General features: G+C 35.1%; 1 protein-coding gene across 4 annotated transcripts in view; it reads left to right on the forward strand.

Moving 5' to 3' along the window:
- Pkia (cAMP-dependent protein kinase inhibitor alpha) overlaps nt 1-16,229 on the forward strand; it is a 95,629-nt gene extending 79,400 nt beyond the window's left edge. For 2 of the 4 annotated variants that reach the window (XM_029560162.1, XM_008826054.3), the window contains 2 exons: nt 10,539-10,716; nt 14,116-16,229. In XM_029560162.1, the coding sequence (XP_029416022.1) occupies nt 10,566-10,716; nt 14,116-14,195 (231 nt within the window). In that variant the 5' untranslated portion in view covers nt 10,539-10,565 and the 3' untranslated portion in view covers nt 14,196-16,229. Of the gene's footprint in view, nt 1-4,600; nt 4,620-10,538; nt 10,717-14,115 lie in introns of those variants that run through there. The other 2 variants (XM_008826056.1, XR_003848319.1) reach the window with 2 other exon arrangements.
- The last annotated feature ends 860 nt before the right edge of the window (nt 16,230-17,089 follow it).

A 17,089-nucleotide genomic window follows, 5' to 3' on the forward strand; every position in this document is an offset into this window, starting at 1 on the left:
TGCTTTATTTTAAAGTCTACTCTGTCAGATATTAAAATTGCTGTGCCTGCTTTTTTTCTTAGTACCATTTGCTTGGTATATTTTTTTCCATCCTTTCACTTTGAGATAGTCTCTATCCTTGAAAGTGAGATGAGTTTCTTGCAGACAACAAAAAGATGGGCTTAGTTTCTTAATCTGTTGCTGTGCTCTATGGTGTCCTGACTCCAATCTCGGGGGGCAGGGGATGAGTAGGCATGGATTAGTTTTAGCTTAAAGTCTATTTTGTCAGATATTAGAATTGCTATGCCTGCTTTTTTCTTAGTATCATTTGCTTGGTGTATTTTTTTCCATCCTTTCACTTTAAGATGGTGCCTGTCCTTGAAATTTAGATGAGTTTCTTGCAGATAACAAAAAGATGGGTTTTGTTTCTTAATCCATTCATCTAGTCTGTGTCTTTTGACTGGGTTTTCAGTCTGTTAATATTTATTCAAAGTTATTAATGAAAGATGGGTATTGAATCCTGTCATTTTTAATTATGTTTACATTCTTTATATAGCTCTACTTCTCCACAGTTATACCTTCATTGAAGTTCTTTCCACAACCCTTTGGGTATAGTCATTCCTTTCTTCAGCTCTTTGTATTGCTTCCAGAACTCTCTGAAGGGCTGGGTTTTTGCACATGAATTTATTCAGCCTATTTATGTCATGGAAGATTTTTCTTTCTCCTTTGACTATAATAGACATTTTGTCTGGGTATAGTAATCTGGATTGGCATCTGTGGTCATTTAAAACTGGGAATAGTTTTGCCCAGGCATTCTAGCTTTCATAGTTTGCACCCAAAAGTCAGCTGTAATCCTAATGGGTTTTCCTTTGTAAGTGACTTGTTGTTTCTCTTTTGCAGCTTTCAGTATTGTCTCTTTGCTCTATACACTTAGTGTTTTTACTATGATGTGCCATGGAGAGTTTCTTTTCTGGTCCTGTCCATTTGGTGTTCTATAAGCTTCTTGTATTTGTATGGGCATGTCTTTCTTTAATTTTGTCAAATTTTCTTCTATGACTCTGTTGAAGATCTGGTCCATGCCATTATCTTGGGATTTGTCTCCTTCCTGTATGCCTATGATTCCTAAGTTTGGCCTTTTTATGATGTCACACAATTCCTGTATATTCCATTCTTGTGCTTTCTTAAGTTTTTCATAATCTTTGCTTGAGTGGTCTAGTTCATCCACTTTACCTTCCTGTTTTCCATTTCATTCATCCTATTGGTGAGGCTTTCTCCTTTCATTTCTAATTGGCTTACTGAGTGTTTCACTTCCTTCTTTATTTCAGCCTGAGTAGTCTTCAATATTTCTCTTTTCTGAATTCATTCAGAAGTTTATCCTTATCTTCCTTCAGTTCTTTGAGTTCTTTGTTTGTGTGTTCTTTACATTCACTGAATTCTTTCATCATGTTTATAATTTTTTTTTGAGTTCCATGTCCTGCATTATCTCTAGGGGGTTCTCATTGTTCTCTTCTAGAGGACTATTGGTATTTGGTGTGGGTATGTTATTTTGATTTTTCATGTTATTATTTTTTCTCTGTGATTTTGGCATGTGAATTTCTTTTGAATTTCTGATTCTTGTGTGAGACTCAAGTCTTCAAGTTTCAGTCTGCTTTTTTCTGTAAACTTTATGTGCCTTTGTGGTTTGAAGTGTATAATCCCAGATCCTAATATTGATGTCAGTGTTGCCACTGAGTGTAAAAGGTACCAGTGAAGTCATTTAACCCCTCTGTCTTAGCTTCTTCATTTGTACTGTACAAGTGACTATTACTTGTTTCCTAAACCAGCCGTATTTCTACAGTTAATTAACTGTCTCAGGAGGGATATCACAAAGGTTATATGACAAATGACTGATACATTATTTGGAATATTCAATATACAATCTAGAAATCACCATTATGAAGATAAAACAAATTATCCAAGGTACTCATTTAAATCCTTAATCATAAATATTTGATAAAAATAAAAAACTTAAAAACACATAACCGTTAATAAAAGTAACTAAACTAGACTTGTTGTGAACTCATCAGTGCTTCCGTTGCTGGCATTATTATTTAAATCTTCTGTTATGATTGGGAGCATACAAAGGCAGAACTATTTATGGATAACTATTGATGTGTTGATAAAGAAAAGGGAATTGAAGAAACTTATGTAGGGTGACTGATCTTTTCCTTAAAGTTACTGACAAGATTTTTTACAGAGAGTTAAGAAACAAGATATAAATAAGGTTTAAGAGACAGAAAAACAGAAATTGTTGTTAGGAATAGCAAAAGGGAAGCCTCCGTATGAGCAAAAGGATTTATGAGTACCCTTGAAGTCACTTGTTACCTAAATAGATTGAAAATAGTTCTTAAAATAGATAGTGCTTCTGGCTCTATTAACAGCTGTAGGCTAAGATTTCTTATTTTAAACTCTGGTTAAACATTATGGGGGTAGTAAACAATTTAATCCTAGGTCTAAAAATTTGTGTTGAAGTAATTAAATGATACTTTAAACCAACTAAGAATTTATAAAAACAATATAAAATGTATTCACGAATAAAAAAGACTGACATTTATATTAATGGTGACAAAATGTGGAGGGAAAAACTACTAAAAATTTGTCACTACTCCAGCTAGCGATGCTGATCTTCACTAATAACTCACACACTCACAGTCAATATTTTTTAAATGCCAAATTTACTAAAATATATTTGACAAATCAGTAAGAAAATGTTAATTTTATTGGATCTCAGTGTCATGTCTTTTCAATATTTCATGTGATGAAATGGGGATTCTCATGACTTTTGCTGTACCAACATGAATAGTTACCACTAGTAAAGCCCTATGTGATTGCTCCATAGCAAGGCAAACTGGACTGTTTTGAATGTTTCACCATTTTTCCTGAGAAGATCAATGTGAAGAAACTACGATTATGCAAACTTGGATATCTTGCTAAATTTTTCTTTTTTAATATTTTTTTTTATTTTTATGTGTATGGGTATATTGCCTGTATGTGTGTAAATGCACCCATGTCATGCAATGCCTGCAGAGGTCAGAGGAGGATGTTGGATTCTCCTGGAATTGAAGTTAAGATGGTTGTAAGATCCTCTGTAAGAGCAGTCAGTGCTCAGCAGTCACTGAGCCATCTCCCTAGCCCTGCTAAGATTTTCTTAAAAATGATTAAAGGGAGCTCTTTACTGCAATATCTGAGCTTTCAGATGAAAAATTGAAATTTTTGGAAAACTTACTGTCTGACCCTATGAAACGCTTATGTTTCAATTCCTTATTTATTTTTTTTATTTTAGGTATATATTACCTGTGTGTGTGTAAAGTGCACCTGTGTCATGCAATGCAAGCGGAGGTGAGAAGGGTATCAGATCCCCTGGAACTGGAATTATGTGGATGGTTGTTAGCTGCCATGTGGGTTCTGAGAATCAAACCCAGGTCCTCTGTAAAAGCAGCCAATACTCTTAACTGCTGAGCCATCTCTCCAGCCTTTATGTTTCAATTCTTAAAAACTTTTTTTGATATGATAGATGGCATTACTAACAAATGGTATATTGTATAATGGAAAATATTACTAAATGGAAGATGTACTCAGTGCCCAGTGAACCAATATTTGCCAAGTTAGTGATGCTTGATACTGTGTGTGTGTGTGCACATGTGTGTATGCATGGACAAAAGACCCATTCAAGATGCAAGATAGACATTAGAGATTTTAATAAGACAGGCTATGGAAAACATATTGTTATGGTTTTTTATTCTGCATTATAAAAAACTCCACAACTCTCTGAAAAGGCTATTAAAATTCTCTTCACTTTCCAACCTAAAAGAAAAAAATGTGTGTAGGCCAAATTTTCTTAATGTAATTCAACTGAAGAAACATATTGAAACAGATTGAGTATAGAAGCAGGTTTAAGAAACCAGATATCTCTTATTAAGCCAGACATTTGTAAGAAACCAGGGTTGCAAATGTAAAACTATACAGAATTCTTGCCATAATTTTCTTTTCCTTTTGAAAAATGTTTTCTATAAATTAAAAATATTTATGTAAATATGTAACAGGTTTATTAGTAGCTTTAGTGAATTAATAAATACTTTGTTTCTTTTTATTTCTCATATGGCAAATGTTGGTATATTTGTTCCACATAAATGAAGCACACGGGAGTGCTTCATCAGCCTTCAGGATGCATGGAAATCTGATGTCGAAACAATTCAACAGCAGGAATGTATACCAAACTCTGACCACAACATAGGAAACTCCTCAGGAACTCTTAAGACACTGCACGTGGTTTTATTATAATAACACTTGGGAAGTTACAACATTGAATTTGAGATAGTGGAGCAGGAAGAATTTTTTTGTTCCTCTGGTTTAAACTCTTGAAGAAATGGTATTGCTTATGTGAGAGGGCTTCAGTGGGTGCTGTGGGCAGTCTCTCTATTCTCCCTTCCAAGTCTGTGAGTCTCATTTCATGTGTCCCATTTACAGAAGTAAAATTAGCATGTTCTCCAGTTACCATTTGGCTCATGACTCAATATCAGTATAAAAATCATCCTAGCAGCTTCATAGGCTCAGCTTCTAGGATACACCAATGTGGGACACTTCAATTTAAGATAGGAGAGGTGAGTACATGCTTTCGTAAAGCTTTTGAAATCTAACTAGCTGTAAGATCCACTAGAGTAAAGTCCTTTTAATAAATAATTGCATTTATGAGTTTAGAAAAATAAAGTGGATAAACTAGGAGACCAAAACCAATCATGCCTGTCAGTTAGAATCCATCTTATAGTTGGAAACTTCTGAAAGCAACACTGAGTACTTTCTGTTAGAGTGAGAGTGGGACTCTCTTGAGGTGGAGGAGGGAGAAAAGCAAACTTATTTTTCATTCATAAACTTTGATTGAATTGTTTTAATTGTCATTTTTACAGGCTTAAACTTGGAATTTTAATCTTTGAATAGCTCAGTATTTAAACAGTAAAATATCCTTTTCCTCTTCCTCCAGGCATTAATTAATATATATTTGTATAACTGTATATATAAAAAAATCCAGATTTTCTTGCATGTATTCAATATTTTCAGTAGTTTATGTCTATAAAATTTTAAATACAGCATCATAAATAGGAGAATATAGTAAGGAATCAAAGACCACTATTAAAACATTTTTAGAAGGTTTTTCTGATTATTTTTATAAGGTCAGAATACATGCTAACTCCTGCTTGGGCAGCTGCTAACACTCATTTGATGTCATTATTTTCTTCTTATTTATTATTCTATTTCTCAACATATGTCAGACAAAACTTTTGGCAATGGTTTCCAGAATTTCACAGAAAAATATTTTTTGTACAGTTATATGTCTGTTGCAAAAGGCATTTCAGGGTCTTTGGTAACTGAAACAATAAATAGACCTGTGCCTAAATATTTGAGTGTTACAAAAAAAACACTATGCATGTAAAAATAAACATTTTTAGAAGCCAATAATAATAATAATAATAATAATAGAAATATATAGAAAGTCCAAAGCAAATACATATCTTGTCCAAAAGTATGATTACATTTGTTCTGCCCTGCATCTGTTTAGCTTGTGCTACTTGCTAGCTATTGTTCCTTTGTCATAAAAGAAATATGTTATCTGTACAAAGAAAGCATGAAAAAATAAGCACTTATAATAATAGCTAATATAATAATTATGATAGCTACTGTAATATAATACTGAATATTTCACTTACAGCGCTTTATATGTGTAGAATATGTACACACAAATCTAAAATTATATTTCTAAAATGTGTCAGTGGAGGAATATTTTACAGCAATAATGCTTCCCTGAATTGTCCTCAATGTCATTTGCATAATCCAAATGCAAACACTGTATGACCACTTGAAGACAATTACAATGTGCTTTTATATCTTTCATAGTCCTGTTTATCTGGGTAGCATATAACACAGAGCACACTAAATGAAAACTTAAAGTTGTCCATGTTGCAAAGTTGTCAGTGCTGCTCACATGCCATCTTCAGCCATATAGACCATAACACAGCTCAGCTTCTTTTGATCATATCTTCTCTTGGAAAGTATCACCATCATTCTCTGCTTCATTTTTGATATGTCAAATCTTGTCAAAATAATTATCAGCAAAGTGAATTAGATAACCTCCACATGAATTATCATGACAGTCTACAGAGAAAAATAATCATGGAAAATAAATAAGGATGCATATTGCAAAATAAGATCTAGGTTGAAAGCCATGCTTCTGTATAAGATTTAGAAATCACTTAAATTCTCAGAGACTTTTTTTCTGAAAAACAAGGCCACTAATTTCTAGCTCATATTATTTTATTTTTCCAGATGAGAAATAATAGCAGTTGTACACTTTTTTCTTAAATTCATGCTTTGAAAAGCCATTGAAAGTCACTAGGAAGAGAAGTGACTGTAGAAAGACATTGTTTCTTTCACTCCCCTTCCCTTTAAATATTTGTGATATGTTTGCCAGGCTCATGTGCATGTTCAATTCTAAATTTCAAATTAATATAGAAATTAAGCATTGTGTTGCTAATGGTAGTACAGTTAATAACAATATCTTCATAACTAATTGGATTGAATTACTCCAAGTTCAAAACTTTATGCAGCTGTCTCAGAAACAGCCTTGCAAAGTATAAAGAATGTACTGGAAATTTGTGGGCCTGAGTTCCAGAAACTTAAGTAAAAGATGAAGATGAGAAAAATGTTAACTCTGAGGTCCTCAGACTCTTGATGTGTAGAAATGCTTAGACTGGAGTAAGTGGATTTTAGGATTTGGTATTTTAGCATCATGAGAAAGTAGGGGTAATTCTCTGTGGCTGCTGAGAAGGGTGATTCATCATTTCTGCTCATCATATTTATTTAGTGCCATATTTACATGCAAGGGACTCTGTTTAAAATTGGATATTATGAAAATAATAACAAAATGCAGTTCCTTTTAAAATGAGAGTTTTATTTAGTGCACAAAATAATGTTTCATTATGACATTTTTATACATAAATATCACTGCACTTTCCTCATCGCCTTCTCCCCACTACCCTCCCATTCCTCCTGGCCCCTCTATCTCTGTTCCTTTTCCCTTCAAACAGTCCCACTTCTACATTCTGTCATATGCATTCCACACAAAAGAATCTACACAATACAGAGTATATCTTCTGCCCCTCTTATTACCCAGCTCTTGTCTTGCCATAACTTTCCATTTGTCTAGGAGAGATCACCATAATGTTGGAAGTGCCCTATACAGACAAAAATTGGGTCTGGGGAGTGTATCCTAAAAATACAGGAAAAAATGATAAAAGAGATCATCAGTTTGGGGTGATTTTTGAGGCTCTATCTGTTTCATCAAACAAGTTTATTAGGGAAATGAATTCCAGTAGAGAAACACAATTGAGCAAATGCACCAGCATAGGCCTCTGGAAAACCACAGTGCATTATTCTACAATGTATTAGTTAGAGTGAGTGCTGCAGTAAAAACAGCAAATGGGGGTTCCATTCATATCATTGAAATACTTAAAAAGAATGCAAAAGTGTCGTAATATGTAGACTATGGGTCAGGCTTTGGATGTTTTCAAGAACAGCCCAAGGTCACTTTAGCAGCTGCATTTTAGATAGAGTTGAACTGTAAAGTGACATCAAATCAAAATAATTCTATATTGATTTCAAAGGAGGGAGAAAAAACAAAAAATGTGTTAAACATGGTGTATGATATTAATGACAAGTGGATGATGACATTAGCGATGGAATAGAATAAGATCAATAACATGTCTTTAAAACAAAGAAAGCAATTCATCTACATAAGAAAGAAAAGGCAGAGAGATTGCTTAGGAAAGAAGAACTTGAAGAAAGCTTGCAAAGCCTGTATCACTTTTGAAAACAAAGATGGAGCCATCACTGAAAATAGGTGGTGTCTGATGTGCAGACTGGAAAGGGCTGGGAATTGTTCCCACAAGCAGAACAGGAGAAAAAGTCACCTAGAGGTGAATAAAAGAATTTCTGTGTAACTCTCCCTGTATACTAATAATAGAGTCAGAAACTTCAAGTTGAGCCAATTGGCACAATTTTGTAACTTTTTCTGGTAACAACCACCTGATAGTGAGATGAAAGACAGAGTAATGCAGTGTTTTCCCAGCATGAGGCATAGGTAGGAAGGCAATGATCATAACAGACCGAAGGGACTTCCTAGTGTTCAAAGTGACATGAACTGATGGGCAACTGATTCACTGGACCTACAAGAGAATGAAATAAAAGGTGCCAAATGAATGAATGACAGGCTCGGTGTGAAGAACTCTTGCACAGCCTATAAGAGGAAAAGAAACGAAAGATGTATCTAGCCAGCTAGGAAATTTCCAAATTCAGGATTTGATCCATAAGGTAGCTTTGAGCAATCATTGTTGCTCTACTTAAACTTGAAGTGGCATTCATGATCACAGTATTCACTGCATCTCTTTACCAATTACTAATTAAGAACAAGATTAAAGGGTTTTTGTAATTGGTTTCATGATTTAGTGGCAAAGAGCAATAACCAGAACCCAAATCCCAGGCACCTGGCTGGGAGAAAACATAAGGGATAAACAACTAATAAGGAAGAAAGATTTTTTTTAATCCATGGCTTCATAGATTTCAACCCATATGGTTGGTTCTGGTGCTTTGGAACGTGTAGCAAGGAAATGCATCATGTTAGTTACATATGACATACAAGGATACAACTTGTAGTAGATAGAAAACAAAATGAAAGGGAGAAGCCAGGGTCCTAACATCCTCTCTTCCAGGGTTATGCTCTCAATGACCTAGCTCTCTTCCAGTAGGCCCCACACGATAAAGCTTCCACCAGCTCCCAACAGTGACATGGACTGGGGACTAAGTGTCTGTAATATACACTATATTGGTAAATTGCCATGTGCTATTTAAGCTTACTGAAAGAGGACTTGATGTAAACAGGGCCCCCTTGCTCCAGGCTGTAGCATGTTTATTTCAAGTGTCCTCCAAAACTCCCTATCCTGTGCTGGTTGCTCCCTTACCTCTTTGACGGCCATAAAGGAAAACAAACAGTTAAGGGTATTAAAAATATTGCATATTTGAGGACAGGAATAAGGAAACATTTCTGACATAGGTTACTATTATCTTATTGTATAAAAATGACCGGTGGGAACTGCATGGTGGAAGTTCATTCATGGAGAGACCACTCTGCTCTGCTTGGAAATCTCTCAATCTGGAACTCCAGCATGACCATTTGAGCAGGGCTTTCCCAGTCATTTCTGCTGGATGTTGTAAGCACCTGATTTGATGATGTCACTTTTGCTTGCTCTCTCTATTGATCTGTTCCAGTAGTTTCTGCTGGATGTTTCAAGTGCCCAATTTTATGATGTTTTGCTATTTACTGCTTCTATCTATCTGCTATTTATCATTTGTTCTTTTACTATTGCTTGCTGAATACTTAATAATCTCACTTACTTGAGATCAAAATGCACCTGTCATAGTTCATTCTCCATATGGAAAGCATCCAACACACAGGTTTATGCAACATTTAGCACATACGCTATATCAGTCTTCAAGTACATGTATCTCTGGTTTTGTGTGGGAAATATGACTTTCACTGACAGCAAATTCAAAGTTGTGTTTTAGGGATTCACTCACGAGAGCACGTTATTCACGTCAAGCCATGACTTGCCTAGAGCACGTTATTCACCTCAAGTTATGACTTGCCTTGAAGTAGAAGAGTCAGGCTCCTGAACAATAGAAGTATTTGATGACCAGCAGCATTTGGAATTGCTGCTGCAGAGTAATGAGAGAAAGCAAACTGGATTTAAGTCAGTTTCTCAGATATTCTTAGCTTTTATATAAACAGTGCACCTATTAAATACATGCATCTAACCTGGACAACTTCACTCAACTCTTATTTGATTTCCAATTCATATCTAACATGCTATGAGAAAAGGAGCATTTTAAAATCTAAACCATGTGTCCATAAACAATGGCATATGGGCTAAATCTAATCTTCTGCCTTTTTCATAAAACTTTTTGCTACATCCGTTTACTTTATTGTCTGGGACTGTTTCACACTATAAGTCAAAAATGAGTAGTTTGGGGGCTGGAGAGATGACTAAGCATTGGCTGCTCTTGCAGAGGACCAGGTTTCTGTTCCCAGCACCTACATAGTGGCTAACAGCCACCTGGAACTCCAGTTCCAAATCCAGTGCCCTCTTCTGACTTTCACCAGTATTGCAGGACACTGGTACACTTACAGGCAGGCAATACATTCATACGTATAAAAGAAAAATAATTGTTTTTAAAATGAGTAGTTGGAATAGAAATTTCATGATCCTCTACCTCCAAGTATTTTCTGTTAAATCCTGGACATAAATATCCTAACTTTTTATGTAAATACTTCAACGGGAATCAAAGCACTCCTCACAAACAAAACAATTGTTTGTCATTCATAGTATAAGTTAGTCATTTTAATACTTGTCTTCATTAAATGTTCTCCATTGACTACCATTCAATTCACCTGCGGACTTCTTTTTCTTTTGTAGTCCCTGCTATGTGGATATTTGTTAGCAATGACTGATGTGGAAACTACATATGCAGATTTCATTGCTTCAGGAAGAACAGGTAGAAGAAATGCAATACACGATATCCTGGTTTCCTCTGCAAGTGGTAACAGCAATGAATTAGCCTTGAAATTAGCCGGTCTTGATATCAACAAGACAGGTGAGTCATTTGATGCACCTCTTTCTAGGAACATAGGATGATCTGGGACATTTCCCTAAGTGGGATTAAGGCACACACACACAAACACACACACACACACACACACACACACACACACACACACACACACACACGCACACACACACCTTCTTTCAAAATCACCTGACAGAGTTACAAATAGTCCGGGGAAAGATAAAGGTCTCCAACTAGTTTTTTATACCATCTTCCTGTTTTAAATGATTTCTCTCTACAGAGTTTCCTATCCACATGCAAACATTAAAACATGTGACTTTTTAAAAAATTCTAATCACTACTAAAGCCTTGAAATTGCTTATGAAGAAATTTAAACAAAGTTGGCTCTCCTGCCATGGATAGCACTGGCCATCTCTCACATTTCACAGAGACTTAAGATTCACAAGGGAATGAGACAAACCTCTGTATTCTAAGAACCATTTCAAAAGAAAAGGGTCCTAGAACCAATTTTACTGAGAATGGAAATAAAAATCATTTGTTATATAAGTACTTCTTAGATAAAGTGATCTTTTGGTTTTCTTTTCACGACTGAACGTATTTGTGAAAATGTTTTGGTTTTTTTTTTTTACTGATCAGAGTCATCTGAATTTACTACTGAAAAAAAAAGATTAATACATTAAAATACTTGATATTCTTTATTCTTAGTGTTAGAATTAGTCATTTAATATTTCCTTCATTTATAACTTCCACAAGTTTCTTAAGAATATGTACAAAAATGATCATTTAATATAAAAGAATTCAAAATTAAAGGAACCACAATGCTGTTTACATGAAAAGGCACTTGTGAAAAAGCATTTAGAGATTCTGACTCCACTTGTAACATTCAATATAGCCTCACACTTACAGTTTATCTGAGACAACCTAAAGATTGTTGGAAACTGAGTCACTATATAATGTGTTAACACACAAAAAAAGAAAATTCCATCCAGTTACTAAAGGTCAGCAGATCAAAATCAGCCTTTCAATTTTAGATCAGTAATAAAGCTTTGACATCATGGCTTTGGTTTTATGGTGCCATGCATATTTAAGTCCTATAGCTTCTCCACTATTACTTCTCAAAGTAATGTGGAGAAAGACTGTAGAGAATTATTTCATTTTAGTGTCATAAAATAGGTAAATATATCTTCTTTTTTATTTGGAGGCTTTGCTAATATTTTTTATTAGAATTTTATTTTAATTTTTACATAAATATTCAATTTTAAATAATTGCATTAATTTTAGCATAACCCTTAATATTGAAGTATTTTTTCCTATGGTATAATTGCTTCTTTTTTCTCTTTTGCCTCTCATTAAGAATGGCTAGCTTCGAGGCATTCCTTATACAAGAGAACATATTAAATTATCATAAATAGTTTCAGTAATAATGAGATTTTTGTTAATAATAAATACAATAATTTTGTATTAAATACACTACAATTATATAGTTGAAATTAATTCAAGCATATTGATGATTGTGCATATCTTCTTTTCTAAACAATTCTGCACTCAAATTCCAATTTCTCGAGCTCTTGCAAAATCTTCTGTTTCTCTTCAAACCATAAAGTGTACAACTTGCCAAACTATTAACAGCACTGACTTTATTTATTACTCCACATGTAAAAAGCAGTAATTATACAATATGCAGTCTAATCTATAAAAATGACATACATAATAACAAATTTAATACCTCTGAGGATGGGACAGATTTCCTTCAAGATTTCTGTTTCTACTTTTTTGCAGTATTTACTCAGCAATTCACGGCTCCATGATTAATTAGCCAACATTTCATTAGCCACATCTGTGTTCTCAGTAAAAAGCTAACCCCTGAGAAGTGTCCCCAGACCAGGAAGCCCCAGTCCTCATGGGGATCAGAGTCTTCATCTGTATTTATGCAGTCACTTTCATCCTTTACTAGTGACTGTCTTCCATGTGCCCTAACATGACTTCCTCTTTGGGTATCAAGAACTTCTTCCATTTACTGGGTTCTTAGTCCATGCTTATCTAAACATCCACAGTCCACATCATCTGATTGCCTAGAGAGCTTCTTCAAGACTCTAATAATACAGAATGATGTATGACAATTATATACAATGCCTAGTTATACTTTGATAGTACTTTAAGATGAAGACATGGGATTTTTTAATGTTAAAGAACAGTTTTTAATTTTTAAAAAAACTATCACTGGAGTATCCTGAGACATTTTGTACCTACATTTTAAAAATGAAAGCTAAAAGAGTGGGCAGGATGAATCAGACAGTAAAAACATTTGCTACACAACTGTGATGACCCGAGTTCAGTCCCCAGATCACACAGTGAAAGAACAGACTCTTGAAATTTGTCCTGTGATGTCCACATGCGCACTCTGACACAAATGGGCTAAAACACACACACACACACAATCATAATTAATTTTTAAAGAGATTAAGGATAGAGTCAAGCATCTTGGTACACACCTCTAATCCCAGCTCTTGGGCAGCTAAGGCAGGAGACAGTAAATTGTAGGCCCGCCTGGACTACCTAGCGAGTCCTTCTTTCATAAACAAAGAATAAAGGATAAGTACTTTTAGTTTTACATTTTTAAAAATTAGCGAGTCCATCTACCTTCATACACTGAGTTACAATAAACTCTCAGAAAACATTTCATAATTCATGTATTGCAACACCCCAAAATATTTTGTCCACAAGATCATCTTGGTTGTAGTAGACAAGTGACAAATGCAGACAATTTAAGGACTGACTACAGCTTTCACTCATGTAAATGGCCTAATGAAAGCATTGTCCAATTTCAGTGTTTACTGTCACTGACTAGGATTGCAGGGGGTACAGTGATGAGGATTGTTTGACTGGAATTATGCATACATTCTTGAGGGCAGACCAGAGACCACTGTAACTCTTGGACAAGAGACTAACCAACTAACGAACATTCTTTTTATCTCCAATTCCTATTTTTAATTTTGAACTAATAAAATCTCTGAGAAATCAGATGGATTATCCTTAAGTGCTATAAATAATGGAACATGTAAATTTTAAATATTTCTTCAAATTAAATCTTCAGAACATGTTCCCACCTCTGCTTTCTGTAGCCTGTGCAATGACTATAGTGTGATGAGCTGGCCACGAGATTCCATATTCATCAATAGCACAGCTATGACTAACAATTCTAATATTTCACATGTTATTTATTTTTGACTCCCATTGTTCTGATGTCACAGAAAATACCAGACTTTGGATGCTTCTGTTATTTTCTTGATAGTGAACTACGAAGAAAATGCACTTGTCTCTATGAGAATTCCAGACTTTGTGAATATGTCTGAAGTCTCCAATATGATATGTTGAGAGTCAGTAAGCACAAGCTTTTCTTTGATCTGTTTTCCTTGTCTCTTACAGAGGGTGAAAATGATGCACAGCGAAGCTCCACAGAACAAAGTGGGGAAGCCCAGGGTGAAGCGGCAAAATCTGAAAGCTAATACTCCCCTTTGACCATCAGGAACGCCTTGCAATGTGGCAAATCTCCAGACATTGCCGGGATGTGTTTCTTGCCATGAATGAACCGGGAGAAAAGGAAATGGCTTTACTGCCTCACAGGAAGCTGTCTGTTGCCATGTTAAAAGTGGAGGCAGAGCCTGTGGCTGCAGACAGACTTTTCTCTACCTCTGTCATTAACAATGGTTGAAATCATCTGGCCCATGTTTGGATGTCATTTCTGTATGGGTCCTTGCACTTGACCATATAATGAAATGCTAGTAGAGAGTAGTACTGACCTAGATGATGATTCCTGTAGCATCTGGTCCCTCACGATGTCAGAGGATTTAATTGTGTCTAATTGCAAAGGATTGGTTGAACCCAGAGTTTAAATATCTCTGGCTGGAGTATTCACCCAGTAAAAGAACCATCCAGAGAGCACTGTTTTAGCATTATGTCCCCATGTGTTACTACTGTGTTCGTTACACTGTTTTGTATTGTACAGTATATCTGCTCAGCACTGCCCCTACTTTGATTGCTTATGTAAAACAAAATGATGTACATTACTGTGAATTTTTATACCACTCATTTTTAAAAGGGCTGCCTTTTAAATTTTCCATAGTGTCGTGGCGTGCACAAGGCAGAACACACTTTTGTAAAACACTCTCTTTCCTCCCAATAATTGTATGCTGATGATTAAGTCCAACAGACTCACCAAGACCCCTTTGCTTTATTATTCAGGCATTTGGAAATGTCCATTAATGTGAAAATTGCCTGAATTCAGTCTTTTTCATATCTGCACAGACCAGAACTCGATCTGTCAATATCATTTTATTTCCAAATAAGGAAATTCTCTCGACTAATATTTTATTCTTTCATTATAAGAATTTTTAAGAATTGAGAAATTAGAAATGGGAAGCCAGATAATGCTAAGAACTGGAAATGTTTTGCTCTGTGGAATCAATTTTCTCACAATGATGTGTGCCACTGTTTAAATTGGGAAGACAGCTTGAGTCCACCAGGCTGAGCAGGATGGAGAAAGTACTGTCCTCAAAACCATGTGGACACCAATCACAAAAGTGGAGCCCTTGTATTGTGTTTGACCATGTCTTTTTTCAGCCCTTTCAAATCCAGATGTTGTTATGCAATTTTTAATGTTTGTAAACTTTTCCTAATAATTAGTGTGAATTGCATTAATTATCACCATTAGAACCTAGCTATAATTCACTGATGCTGTTGATGGTCTATGCTGTGTTTTGACATCATGATTCTTGTACGGACAATTTCTGTGAGCCATGTAACCCCTCTGGTCAGTATTATGAAACCATTTGTCAGTGGTAATAAATAAGCAGCCAGTAAGAAGATGCCCGTGGTTCATGAATTACAGGAAAAATAGCATGTAACAGGAAATCTTCACAACAAAAGATCCTACTTAGTGTCCTGGGAGGCATATCTACAGTTCCAGTTGAATTCAAGAGAGCAGACAATCTGTGTAGGTGTGACAGGAACTTAGTCTTTCATAGTTAGAATGGGTGAAAGGTAAGGTCTGCCCATACAGATCTCCCTTTGTGGTACTTTTTACTGACTGGGAGTATTTGAGTCTCATTTAGTCCCCAGCACATGTTAACACAAACTATATTAACGATGTCTTTCTGGATATAGATAGTAGATAGATTGAATTTTAGAGGACTTGCTTCGATCTGTCTCATCAGAGACTAGTTAAAATGGAAATAAATGTACCTGTTGATAGACTCAAATATGTGAACAGAAGCATCTAAGGCTATGTCAGACAATCTCTGATAACATGTTTAAAACACCCAACAGTTTTCAATGTCCTTGTTTAGCAATCCTAATAGCTTTCTTGTGAATATAAAGTTTTCTTAAACTTGTGATTTTACAAACTGGTTTCATGTGAGTTTTGTAAAGTTTAGAAGCAGTGCTGAGCATGTGTGGAAGGATTAGACTACTGTGTGATACACTATCACTATTGCATGTGGTGCCACGCTTGTCTTAAAATATAAATAGTGCTAAACTGAGAAGTCATATGGAGCTTTTGATTTAGTCTGACCTCTTACTGCTATTTTGTCTGCTATATTGAACCCCAGAGGTATTCTCAAGCTGAGAAGAAAAAAAATCAACTTTCTAAACAACCCTCTTTCTATAAATTTTGCTTGGCAAAAGTACATAGCATCTCCCAATTAGATTATTTTAATATCAGTGATTTGCAAGCCAATAATACTGAAAGGAATGACTCTTTAAGGACAGAAGAAAGGGGAGGAAAGTAAAGCATTGATCTGACATGATGTATTCGATGTTCACTAAATATCTCAAGCTAATCGCTTTCTAGAACCCATTCTCTCACTAACCAAGCACTCCATACACAGTTGTATCTGTAACCCCTTTCACACATTGGGGAGTTAGCCCAACTAAGGTCTAATGCTTGCAGGCTTGTAAAGCTAATAACTGATAGAAATTAAGATTTGAGTGCAAGTTTATCTGTCATCAAAGTTTTGATTTCATATTCCCTAAAATTAAAGCAAATTACACAGTATGTTTCTCTGTATATGTTTAGAGAGAGATTTGTTAAGCATCCATGTTTTAGACAAGGAAAGTGGGTTACAAAAAGGATTTTTTTTTCCTTGTGGTTTCCAAATGAGTCAGTGTCACATGAGGCTAAATGTGGATGAATTCCCCTCTCTTACTTTTCAAAAAATCAATTACAGCTTGTTTGGAGAATATACTTCTGGCGTGTAATCTATAAATTTAGCATATAGGTTTGTACTATACATGTGTATCATCTATATATACATTCTATGCTAACTCTGTTTAATTATATAGAAACATAAAATCTTCATTTTTTGACATTGACAATGATCATAAAATTGTCATATTTACCTTT

Source organism: Nannospalax galili, unplaced genomic scaffold (genome assembly GCF_000622305.1).
Source record: "Nannospalax galili isolate Female #2095 unplaced genomic scaffold, S.galili_v1.0 scaffold829, whole genome shotgun sequence".
NCBI classification, from domain to species: Eukaryota; Metazoa; Chordata; class Mammalia; order Rodentia; family Spalacidae; genus Nannospalax; species Nannospalax galili.